This window comes from Saccostrea echinata, unplaced genomic scaffold (assembly GCF_033153115.1).
Source record: "Saccostrea echinata isolate AGI-Se365-2 ecotype Australia unplaced genomic scaffold, CSIRO_AGI_Sech_v1 ptg000001l, whole genome shotgun sequence".
In the NCBI taxonomy this organism is placed as follows: Eukaryota; Metazoa; Mollusca; class Bivalvia; order Ostreida; family Ostreidae; genus Saccostrea; species Saccostrea echinata.
The window spans coordinates 47105733-47118654 of NW_026889750.1; the positions used below are offsets into that span (position 1 = coordinate 47105733).

Sequence of the window (12922 nt, forward strand, 5' to 3'; positions counted from 1 at the left end):
CTAAAGTTTGTTCATCTATTTATTTTTCGATGATTTATTGTTCATTACATTTACATACAATGACCTTGTCAGCAAATACAATCTATCTGAATTTTCTTCCGATTTTTTACCGTTTGTCCAATAATGACAATGAGCGCACGGCGGGTGTGACCGGTCGATAGGGGATGCTTACTCCTCCAGGGCACCTGTTCCCACCTCTAATGCTTTTTAGAGGTCCGTGTTTTCTCTACTCCCGATTTGTATTGTTTAAATAGAATAACAGGCGTGTACACAACGTCTGATAACTTCGGTTGTTGTTGGTTAAAGGTTGCTGTCTGCCACATTTTGTAAGGATCAGCAGTATTTTGTTTCTCTGGTGTACATAATCTCCTGATGTACATGTAGCATTAATTGGAGTCAAAGGTAGGTATGGTCACGTACCTGAGGTGGACATACATGTATTCCTGTTATCAGATTTGTAATTGTTTAATCTGTCATCATTTTTTTCCACAGACAGATTGCTTTTAAATAATACTGAACATCATATGCCTCTGGGAGAGGTATTTTACCCAGCAATCATCCCATGTTATGTCGGTTGAATCGGGATGGGGATATATTATGCCAGTGACTGTGTATTTCAATAGATCGACCGATTCTTCAGCTTAATAGCAGTTTGACAGTAGGTTTTCTTTTGTTTCAATGGATTTTGCGATCTAAATCTAACAAATCATCTTTTCTATGTCCTGGTACTCGCAGACACTCGATAAAAAATTCTTTACATATCAGACAAAGATTTCTACACAAGAAATGAATCGCTCGCTATAAGTGACGTAGGCTTAATGAAATGTATGGAGATAATGAACAGTATTCAAGCTCAAAAGTCCATTAAACAATACAAATTTTGGAGCAGAGCAAACACGGACCTCCAAAACATCAGAGGTGGGATCTGATGCCATGGAGAAGTGAGAATCCCCTGCCGACCGGTCACACCCGCAGTGTGCTCCTTGTCATGATCGGGTAATAACGGAAAAATCCGTCGACAATTCAGTGTGTAAATAATAGCCTAACAATTATTATGAAAAAATTCAGTCAGCATTTGACTTAATGATAAATTGAATTTGCTGACAAGACCATTGTATCGACCATAGAACATACGAAATGACTTTAAACGAGACTGTTGATATTCTTGTTTCATCAACTTGCTTGTCAATAACTTACCTAGTTTTAGAAATTGTTCATACGTAGAGCATTCTCTTGTGTATCGAATCAACTGACAAATATAAGCCCCGTATGCAGGTGGTGAAGGTATACTGCTGCAAAAGTAAGGGATGTTGACGATTGAAATGTTAAAGTCATCAGGTTTATCATAAAGCTTTGTTGATAGATTACCAATAAAGTCTTTTTCTAGTAAAATATCCAAATATGAAACAGATGTGTCAGACTCTGTGGTATCTTTTATTTCAAGCTCACTGGGATATATCGTATCGATATACGAATGGAAATAACCATTGTTAATTGACAGTACGTCGTCGATATATCTAAATGTCGAGTTGAAGGCCGCAGCAAGTGTTTTCTTCTTTTCACGTACAAAATTTTGAACAAGTTCTGCTTCATATGCTTAACACGATTCAGAGAAAAATAACAAGTGTATTTCAAAATTACTGTAGGAAAAATAAATCTGTAAAAATCCGCTTTGATCGAATATCTTTGCTTTTGACAGCTGAGCAGACCTTGAAGTCTACATCTGCATGTGATTTTTGTTGGAAGAAAATCTGATGACATTATGATAACATTCATTGTCTTTCCTTGCCCATCAGACCTGAAGTTATGAATTTTGCAATTTTACAATTTTAAGAACAACAATAAATTTGACCAAGAGGTAAGATCTCTATGTGATTTTATTATTCGAAAAAGATGTGCATTTACATTAGATATCACTTAACACAAGAAATATAGATGAAATATTGATAAAAATTTAATATATTTAGAATAAAATACTACAATTTTACTTTATTGACATTGAGTATATCATTTCTCTTTACTCCATATAAAATTGTACGATACCTGTACAGTTACTTAGTAAACCAGGTAGTTACAAGAATATAAAAATGTCAAAGTTGTCTTGGTGAAGCAGTATAATGCTTAGCTAACAAAAATATATAAACAAAGGTCAAGGTTTTCTTTGTCCAGCTGTGTTCTGCTTAGCCAGTCTGTCCAGAATCAGGGGAAGGAATGCAGCAATAACAAGGACAAACATTCCCGCCATCAGAAGCATAGAAAAATATCCACCTGAGGATTTAGCATCAGCTGGGTCATGGAATTTCATTTTAGGAATTTCATATGCAGTAATATGAAGATTGCACAGCTAAAACGAAGGGAAAAAAATAACATTGTTGATATATCATGAGGGAAAATAATTACAATAATTACAAAACAAGAGTACATTGCATGAAACGTATGATTGTTCGAAGGTGCATGAGGTCAGCTGCACGAGTTGACATGGACATTCACTGTCTCTTAAGTGGAACTGTGTCCTTGTTAACAATGATTTCAAAACCTTCATGTACAGTGACATCTCAAAATGTCTTCTTTGTCATTTAGCATTATTTCTGTGCATATTTTTCTCCGTCGTACCGTAATAACAAGTACAAAAACAATATACCTAACAAAGCACGCTACGCATTTATAATATCTCATCATAATTATTCTATACAACACGTTATCTGATTGTTCTAGATTTTCACGTGACAAAGCCATAAATCTTCACATTTCCCTGTCATTGTCATGCTTTTCATCATATTCAACCTTTTCGGAGACCTAGTGCATTTTCCCGCGATAGTTATCATTCTTTGAACGAAAACTCCCGAGAGAAGTAGACGTCACAAAATTGCCTGGTTCACGTCACAAAATTTCATCGGAGTGTAATGTGTCCAGTAACTTTACGTTAAAATTGAAAGAGAATTTAAGAGTGGGCCGAATTTTGGAAGATTGTGTTTATTTTTAAAGTTTTTGCATGGTTCGGTATAATAAAAAAAATTATTGCATGATCGTGAGGGAAATATGAAGATTTATTCTGCCAAGAAATATCATATTCCCTCGGGCGAATATGATTTTTCTTAGCTGAATAAATCTTCATATTTCCCTCACGATCGAAGCCCTCGGGGAATATGATATTTCTTGGCTGAATAAATCTTCATATTTCCCTCACGATCATGCAATAACTGTATAATATCACCGTAAAATCTTAACTCAGATATGAATTTTCACTGACATATTTCCTACCAGTTGTTAGACCATTGTTTTTATACCAAACTTGACCGCTGAATATCCCTTCTACATGATCAATAAATAGGACTCACGACGGGTGTGGCCGGTCGACAGTGGATGCTTACTCCTACCACCTGATCCAACCTTAGGTGTTTCCAGGGGTTAGTGTATTTGACCTGTTCATGATTTGTTTTGTTTATTGAATTTATGAGATTGATTACTGTACGTTTACTGATCTTCACAGTATCCATGTTTTGAGATTATCTGCCTTGGTGCACTCTTTCGTTACGGAGGAGAGTTTTGTTTCCGCGTAAAAACCGACAGGTGGGAATTATTTACATTGGATACGTTACATTATGAATATGCTGGTCTATCATAACTGATTGTCGGGATGCACTCTTCAACTCGAAAATTACCGAATTAAAGTAAAGGTGTCATTTTTTTCTACCAAAAAATCCGAACAAAAAAAATATCACAGTGGATAAGACTAATCAGAGGAGGGAAGAGATATGGATCTCTAAAAAATTCACAAGCATCTGATCATTGCACTTGAGCATTCCGAATGACACACCAACTCTTTTTCTTACAATAAATGACTTTAAGAAGTCCTATAGCCATCGTTCATTTATTAATGCAGATTTGTATATATCAACAACCTGTCCCACTTCCATGCTGGTATGGATACTTTTTGCGCCTCTGTTGTTGGAGAGTTACTATCTCGAAACTCGACTATAAACATGGATTTATACGTTGTCAGGTCAAATATTGTCACTATGTCAAATCCATCTCAACTGGCATTACTTATCAAAAGAAGATTACATTGCATATTTTATATTATATACTAGCTTGTATGTGTTTTGACATCCCCTTGATAAGTACATATTTTACACAACACATGATCTAACGTTTTTATTGACATTTTAGGAACAAAAGAATTTGTACCGATACTCCTATACTGTAGATCAACAACATTTTTGGACACCCTATTTTTTGCAAGATATATATGAATTTCTAAGCAAGAAAAGATTTTTGCCAATTTTGATTACTGTTTAAAATAATCTTTACTCATAAAAGCATTCGATGTTTTTGCGAGCAGACTTTTACAGTTTTACAATTTTTCTCTGTACTTTTTGATTCACCTACTTGAATTAGTTCAAGCCAAAAAAAAAAAAAAAATTTACAATATACAGTGGCGCCTCGTTAATCCGGACGCCTCCGTCCCCAACGAAATCGTCCGGATAAATGAATCGTCCGGATAAGTGAATCACTTCTTAAAAGACGTACGTACCCTCTCAAAGCATATACATATGAACATAGTGGTATCAAATGTGAAGGCAAAGAAAACACCTTTATTTTACCTTGACTTATTGATTTTAGTTTTATAGTTTTAAAAGAAATAATAAGTATTTAAAAAAGAAAAAAAAAAATGTAATTTACACGATGAAAAATGGATAGGCAGTTTTATGTTGAGACTTCCTTTTCTAACACAGGAAACTTTACTCGCCTTCTATTTGACGTGTAGTTACATGGGCTGACCAAATTTTGATCTGCTACTGTTTTATTTCGGCACATTTTTTTTAATTTATTCAAGCTCATATTAAGTAGAACTGTTCATTATCATCACTAAGAATGTTCAAATGACTAACCGCGTAGATTCACTACATAGGGAAGTAAGTAACTAAACACTGTAATCAGTGTACGTATTGCAAACATTCAACGTAAACACAAGCCATATTCAGGATTATCAATACTTTTTCTATAAATTCTAAGTTATATACCTTGAAAAAAAAACGTGATTGGCATTTATAACTAACGCCAGTTACGTATTTCTTAGTGCATTACATAGAAATATATTTTCTTGAATTATGTATCATAATGAATTGTCTTATGAAAAGAAAAAAAAGTTTCAAATAATGTACGTTTTGAGAATTGGAAAATCGTATTTTGATAAACTTACGCAAATCAATACCAGAACGAAATCTCGTGATTTATTATTCAGTAAAAAAAATTATTTACAACTCTCCAAAATTCTCATAAATTTATATAGCGTTATCAATTTATTCTATTCTGAACGGATTTATTTTTAATTAATGCACAGTATAAGCTAAATTCTTCGGGCTTTATAATATAAAAGACGTGTGTGTTTTATCTGAGGTAAACACACGCTAATTATAGACGCTATTGTTTAGAGGTCACAGGTAACCGCCTTCAAACTGACTCCACGGACAATGTTTTTACAATAATTATCACTACTGCAAGAAAGGTGTGAAAAGTCGTTCCCCGAAAAATTACCGTCCGGATAAACGAATCATTTTTCAATGAAATATTACGTTTTGTAGTAGAAATTGACCGTCCGGATCCGGAACGCGAATTTCCGGATTAATGAGATAGAATAACGTGGAAAAAATCGGTTCCCAGAAAATATCGTCCGGAAGGTGAAGCGTCCGGATTATTGGCGTCCGGATTACCGCGGCGCCACTGTATATGCTAGAAAATTTAGTTCATAACTTCGATCATGAGACATACGTACCTTAGAAAAAAATTCTAAAATTCTTATGTCATTTTCTAAGTCCATGGATTTCTCGGACTGGTAACACCTGCATACTAAAAAGTGTTCTTCATCAATGCTTAAAGCCTGACAAATATCCTTCGTTTTCTCTTGAATATTTACCGATTCGTCAATTTTGTCCTTTTTTGTCATCACTCCGAAAACAGGAATTTCTGAAAATGTTATATTATTTCAAAATTAGACATCTTATTATTTTTATTTTCTAAGATGTTGAAATCTACTTTTTTCAGAAAAAATCTCATTATGGATTTTTTTTTTCAAAATATTTTGATGATCAAGACCAAGGTTTAATTTTTCATGAAGAAAAAAGTGTGATTATCTACTGTATACATTAAACTATCATAAAAACTGCAAAAAAAATTTAAGATAGATAAATGTCTTCGTGTTCTTGCAAAGTCTATCCAGGATTATGCGTAATGCTATTTAAGATTATAACCAATGTAAAATTGCTGTATGATTGCAATTTACAGTTATTTGCAATTTTAAATAGAACAAGCATTCTGAGAGTATTGCATTAGCAATACTAGTCCCCTACCGGCAAGTGTAATCTGGTTCCCGCTAAAATTTGAAAATGCCATAATTCCGTCAAAAATCAATGAAGCGAAACGAAATGCGAACTTGATCTATAACTCATCAAGGTTAAGTCACATGCCAAAAATCAGTTCAATATCTGCATGCGTTTAGAAAAAAAAAATGCGGAAAACCCTGAAAAATTGAAAAGGTCGTAATTCCGTCAAAAATCATTGAAGCGGAACAAATAGCAAACTTGATCTGGAACTCCTCATGATACACTCACATACCAAAATCAGCTCAATATCTGCAAGCGTTTAGAAAAAAAAGTGCGGAAAACCAAGTGGGACAGACTGACTGACAGAGGGACAGACAGACAGCTAGACAGACGGACGGACAGACTCAGAGGAAACCGATAGTCCCCTCCGGTTTCACCGGTAGGGGACTAATTAACAAAAATTCCTCAAAAAATGCACGATAAAAATTTTTGCACAGCAACATTCGGATACTGGGGGTCAGTTAGCTTTAAGGGCTGGCTAGTTTTTGATTATATTTTTTGTACTAATCTATTAATTATTTTATATATTTATTTATTGGCGTAAATTTTTTTTGGTGCTCTTGATGTTGTTTTTGCAAATTGGTTTTTAATTTTGATTCTGCGACAAAAAATTATTTTCTCCAATGTTACAATTTGTTCACTAATCATATCATTCAGAATGTGTGGACTCCATGGTATCAATTATAGAAGCATAAAGTTTGTTATACAGCTAGCTTATGGAACGAATTCTAACAATATAAAACTAAGAGCAATGTTGGTACTCGTATATACCTCTTTATGACTTATCCCTTTTCTAACTATTACTTTTTCATTGAAAGTCAATTATTGCACATGTCTATTTCTGCTATCAATTATTTAATTCTTGCACAAGCTAACCTTAAAATGATTGCGTGGAGATAACATATGCATGTGCATCAAGTCGTTTGAATACCATATAAGTATTAAAAATTCTTTACTTTTTTGGTTTAAATTTGCCTCTTCATAGATATCATCAAGCAAAGCCTTGGGAATCTCCATGGTTTCTCCGGATACAACCACTATGATAATATCAACAGCCATTCCTTTAATTTCTTTTGCTTTCTCTATTTTTCTCCCCATATTCAGATTTCTAAAAAGTGCAATTAGGTCACAATTATCCGGAAGTCTGCCCTGAATGATTAACTCTATTGCTTGCTTGTTGACTGACTCTTTATTTTTGTTTGTTTGGAAATCTCTGTATCTTTCATCGTTTTCATCCTTTTGTCTTGATTGGGAGAGCTGTTCTTCCAAGCCACTCACATCGATAAAAGTGGGAAGAGAAAGCTTCTTGTCGTCTTTTTGCTTCCAATATTTCTCCGGTGTAAATCTGATTAACGATTAAATAATATAAAAGTAAATCATAAACAAAAAAATTTTGAATTAAACTTGAGCACTTTAAACTATGTGTTTGTTTGTTTGTATGTTGTTTAACGTCCCTCTTGAGAATTTTTCACTCATATGGAGACGCCACCACTTGACGGCGGAGAGCTACAAATTTTGTCCTATACTCGGCACTTACGGCCATTGAGCAGTGAGGGATCTTTTTCGTGCCAGCACCTACTGCGACACGGGACCTCGGTTTATACGGTCTCATTCAAAGGACCGGTCTCCACGTCCCACGGTGGGATTCGAACCCGCGACGTAAGGATCAACTCCTTACTCTGCGACTCTAGAGCAGTCGCTCTAACCACTGCGCCACGCGGGCGACAAAACTGCTATGTGTTATGGGAAGTAATAACTCCGAATTAACCCGTCGATTCCTCAATCTTAAATTTGCTTTAAAAAGTTTAGACGCTGCAAACACTAAAAACATTTTTTAATCATAAATAAGTCCAGTTTTGTATTCTACCTTATTTCAAGTTAAAACTGTACACGGTGTATTTCCTACGGATATTTCCCAACCATTAAATCCAATCATTTCAATTGTTAACAGACTTTACAGTGACCATCTAAAACATTATTTATTTTCCATGGTGTTCTTGTTCTTCCTCTTCTTTTAACTATAGTCCAACTGGGCACACCATAACTGGTGATGCAAGTATTGTTCAAAATGACAACCTTTAAGTTATCATTTTATAAAGTCCTAAATTAAGGAAGCCCAGATTTACCAATTACAGTAGTTATATTTATTTATTTGTTAACATGTCAACTTGATATATCCCAGTAAACTCAAAATAAAAAAACTCTACAGAGTCTTTACCTCTATTTCATATTGGATATTTTACTGACTATATCTGGGATGTACAGCATTTCCATCGCCAATTTCCCTTATATATCCAGTAATATTCCAACATAACCTGTATATGGTGTGTATCTCTCCCAACTGATTCGAACCGAAAGAGCATGCTCTGAGTGCGATCAATTTCTAAACCGAGACAGGCTACTGGCAAATAAGTTGAATATAAGATTTCAGAAACACCGTTCAAAGTCAGCATTTCACAAATTATGTAATGGTTATAATGATCTTGTTTGTAATTACAACCAGGGGAACTTTTTTCAAATGAATTTCAAAACTTTAATGAAAAACAAAGTACATGTAGTTACATGCATCATATATTTAAACCTAAAGTTTAAGGTTTTAATGAGATACAGAAACGTACCTCCGGTATGTCGTTGACACGTGTCTGATTCCACTGCCTGTCTGAGCTATATATTCAAACTCTCCATTCAAAACTGATGTAATGGTATTAACAAAGGAGGATTTACCAACACCAAGCTGACCAAGAATTAAAACGTTTCTTGGCTCTTTTATAATCCGCAATTTTTCTTTTATTTCGTGCATTAATTCCACTTTTTTTTCTTCAAGGGGTTCCTCTTTTCGCATGTTAGGAAATTCTTTCCTTTCACCTGAGAAAACAATGTAAATGAACTTTTAAAAGTTTTAAATTTACATAATACGTACAAGTACTCAAGTGGCTTCCTAATTATTTTTTAACCAAAAAAGTATGCAATTAATAAGTTGATTAATTGCAAATTGTTTAGGTTGTTTAATGTCCCATTCGAGAATTTGTCACTCTCTTAAAGAATTTTGTATTAATTTGTACAGATTTTTTTCTTTACATTTTTAGTTGATTCATCCTAAATCTTTGAATTTTTTTCTTTATTTGCAACCAATGAAGAGTGTGCATTTTTCTAACATTATATCAGTTCTATCATCAAGTTGAATGATGACTGACGTTTTTTGTACCAATTGTAAGGCCATTATTAAAACATTGAATCGTCAACGGATTTTTTCCGTTTTGCCTGATCATGACACTGAGCACACAGTGGGTGTGACCGGTCGAGAAGGGATGCTTACTCCTCCATGTCACCTGATCCCAGCTCTGGTGTTTTTAAAGGTCCGTGTTTGCGCTGTTCCAAATTTGTATTGTTTCAAAAGACTTTTGAGCTTGATTACTTTTCGTTATCCGCATATTTGATTGTATGAAAATTTTTCCATAATCCTAATTTTTACCTGAACTTGCTCCTAAAACCAAATGTCAAGTCTCACTTATTTTGCACATGAAAATAAAGGTGTATAAATTGCAAGACGAAGAAAATCTATTGTTTCTTCAATGTCTTCCAAATGACAAAGAATCATGTTCATAAAGTCCTTTTGACGCCCAGATAATGTGTAGAATTTTTTAGTTAGAACTTTTAAACTACAACGGTGAAGTTAACGAATATTGATCGATCTCATGAAACCTACTATCAATACAAATCTGTGTATAGGACAGAAAGGCATGGACTCCTGATAATTCCTGTCGACTAGTCATAGTTGCAGTGAGCCGTATCTATTGATCAGGTAGACGGAATAATTTGTAGTCAAATTTAATTTAAAATCAATGACCTCACAATAAGTATAAACACTACAGTCATAAAAACTACCCAAAAATAGTTTGTGTTTGCAAACAAGTCCATATAACGACCAGATTTGTCAGTAGCTTGCCTCGCTTAAAAAAAAAATCGAAAAATCGACTCAGATTATAACTCATGAACACAAAATAACTATATGCAAGTGATTGTGGAATATTACTAAATAAGGAAAGTTTATAATGTAAAAGCTGAAGTTATCTCTTTTGTCATAGAGTTTAGTTGTAAGTTAGCCCATACCACTATTGTCAGAAATACACCCAACAATGAACAGATTTTACAGACTCTGGGATGTCTGTTTTTTATATTTTGAGTTTCTTGAGATATATCAATTCGACATATGAATGGAAGTAACTATTTTTGATTGATAAGACGTCCTCCATAATATCAAATTAAAGGCCACAGCAAGTATTTTCCTCTCATGTACTCTGTTAATAAATTCTGCTTCTCAGGTATATAAAACAGTTTTGTATACTAAGGGGCACAATTAGTGCCTATCAGAATTTATATAGATTGTTGGAAGATTTGGTCACAAAAGGGAACAATAACGTTGTTCTATATTTATTGAAGAAGCAGTTGTCCATGATATCAAGAAGTCTATTTTTTTAATTTATCGTGAGGAATACTTGTATAAAGTATAGAAAAGTCATTAGTTTTGATTTTACTTACTTCTGACATTTCTTAAATTTTTTTGAGAGTTTTTTAGAATCCACGTTTGATTTACATCACTTCCAGGATATGCTAAAGCACAGTATGTCTAAAGATTCACCTTTAGAGCAGTTAATAGTTTTGTGAGGAGTAAAGATAGGGGCTTTGTATAGCTTTTGCTGGACACTACAATGTGTCTTTGTAAGGAATTTTATGAAATTAAAATCACTTTCTAAGGAGGAATTCTTCCAAATTATATGTCAATTTTAAATATAAAGTCCAGCCTTTTTGACATCATTGACAGCTTTTTTTTTTTTTTTTTTTAAATAAAAATGGAACTCGTAAGTTAACTTACCTTGTCATTGGTCATTTGCAAAATTATTTTCTTAAAAACATTCTTATTGTACACGCAAGTACTCTGAAGTAGATATCAAAAATACGCTTGAGTTTCTGATAAACAAAATCTGTGTAGTTTTTGAAGGTCAGATCTTCCAACAATCTGTTTGAATTCCATGGGTATCAATTGCGCCCCGTTATTAGCAGGCCTATTTTTGTACTCAAATGAAGCAGAATTTATTCAAAACTTTATACACGAGAGGACGAAGGCACTTGCTGTGGCCTTCAACATGACATTTAGATATATGGACGACGCATAATCAATTTACAATAGCTACTTCTATTCATGTGTCGACTCGATATATCCCACTGAACTTGCAATAAAAGATATCACAGAGTTTGATGCATCTGTTTCATATTTGGATATTGATTGATGGTAACATATAACAAAACATTTTGATAAATGTGATGCCTTCAACTTTTCTACCGTCAACTTCCCTTACTTATGCAGCAACACACTATTATGATCTGCATATGAAGTTGACATTTCCCACTTTGATTCGATATGCAAGAGCATGCTCTACGTGCGAATAATTTCTAAAACAAAAAGCTATTGACAAATAAGCTGATGAATGAAGAATATCGACAGTCTCGTTTAAAATAACCTTGTTGCAAATTTTATGGCCAATACAATGACCTAGTCAGCAAATACAACCTATCATTAAGTCAAATGTTGACTGACGTTATTCATACTAATTGTTAGGCCATTATTTTTACACAGAATAGTCTACTAATTTTTCAGTTTGCTCGATCATGACAATAAGTACATGGCGGGTGTGACAAGTCAACAGGAGATGCTTACGCTTCCATGGTACCGGATCCCACCTCTTATGTTTTATTTAGATGTCCGTGTAATTGGACTTTTTAGCGTGATTACTGTTCTTTATCTCCATATGTTATTTAGGAATCAAGTAGGCTGGGAACATCGAATTCATTTTCGTTGACTGGAATGTTAAGATTTTAAAGACTGAAATGTAATTTTGAAGAATTCCATACTTAAAAACTGAACTATGAGGATAAGCTGGACGTACAATTAAAACCAAATTCTTCTACAAATGAAAAAGGTGAAGATATTGAGAACAGTGTTATATCTCGAAATAGCTACAAATAATACAAATCTGTGAACAAACAAAGACGATATTATTACAAGCCTAGTGAGCTGGAACCAGTTCATATTGTTTATACTTTCTCTCTTATTCTTCTATCACTTCCGATTTATTGATGTTTTAGGTTGATTTGCAAATAAGGTCATTATGCAAACAATGTCCTAATTTCATGTTCATTATGTATACTCATTGTCTCATTGAGGTTACAGAGTTGGCATAAAAGTATAATAATTCTAAAAGGCAAAGTACGAAATCAGATATTTTAAAATGAATTACCTACTACTGACGCTTGTGCATGTGTCCTTGGATCTTCCGCCATTGTACAATTTAGAAACGAAAGTACGTGCACATATGTACTCCTGTAACTTTAAATAGTCACAAAAGATGACATAGTTTTTCTTAAGCTTCGTTCGGATCAGACTATTTGACGAAAAAATCGGTTTTTGCACAAAGTCAGGGTCCTCCATCATTTTCAAATTTAACTGAGGCGCAAGACATACGTAAAGTGCTAAAGTACGC

The 12922-nt window shown here is 33.9% G+C and overlaps 1 protein-coding gene across 1 annotated transcript; it reads right to left on the reverse strand.

Annotated features, from left to right (window-relative positions):
- Positions 1-2103: 2103 nt before the first annotated feature.
- LOC133197915 (uncharacterized) lies at positions 2104-10156 on the reverse strand. The gene is made up of 6 exons (XM_061334095.1): positions 10090-10156; positions 9856-9867; positions 9002-9248; positions 7340-7728; positions 5777-5967; positions 2104-2344 (listed from the first exon to the last, which is right to left on the reverse strand). Exons 1-6 carry the CDS (start codon positions 10154-10156, stop codon positions 2150-2152), a joined length of 1101 nt encoding a protein of 366 aa, XP_061190079.1. The 3' UTR covers positions 2104-2149.
- Positions 10157-12922: the final 2766 nt, after the last annotated feature.

Coding starts and splice junctions, on each gene's coding strand:
- LOC133197915 (XM_061334095.1), bottom strand. CDS start 10,156: ATGACTAGTCGACAGGAATTATCAGGAGTCCATGCCTTTCTGTCCTAT. Junction 5,968..7,339: donor GGCAAATTTAAACCAAAAAA/GTAAAGAATTTT, acceptor TAACATTTTCAG/AAATTCCTGTTTTCGGAGTG. Junction 2,345..5,776: donor TTTTAGAATTTTTTTCTAAG/GTACGTATGTCT, acceptor CCTTCGTTTTAG/CTGTGCAATCTTCATATTAC.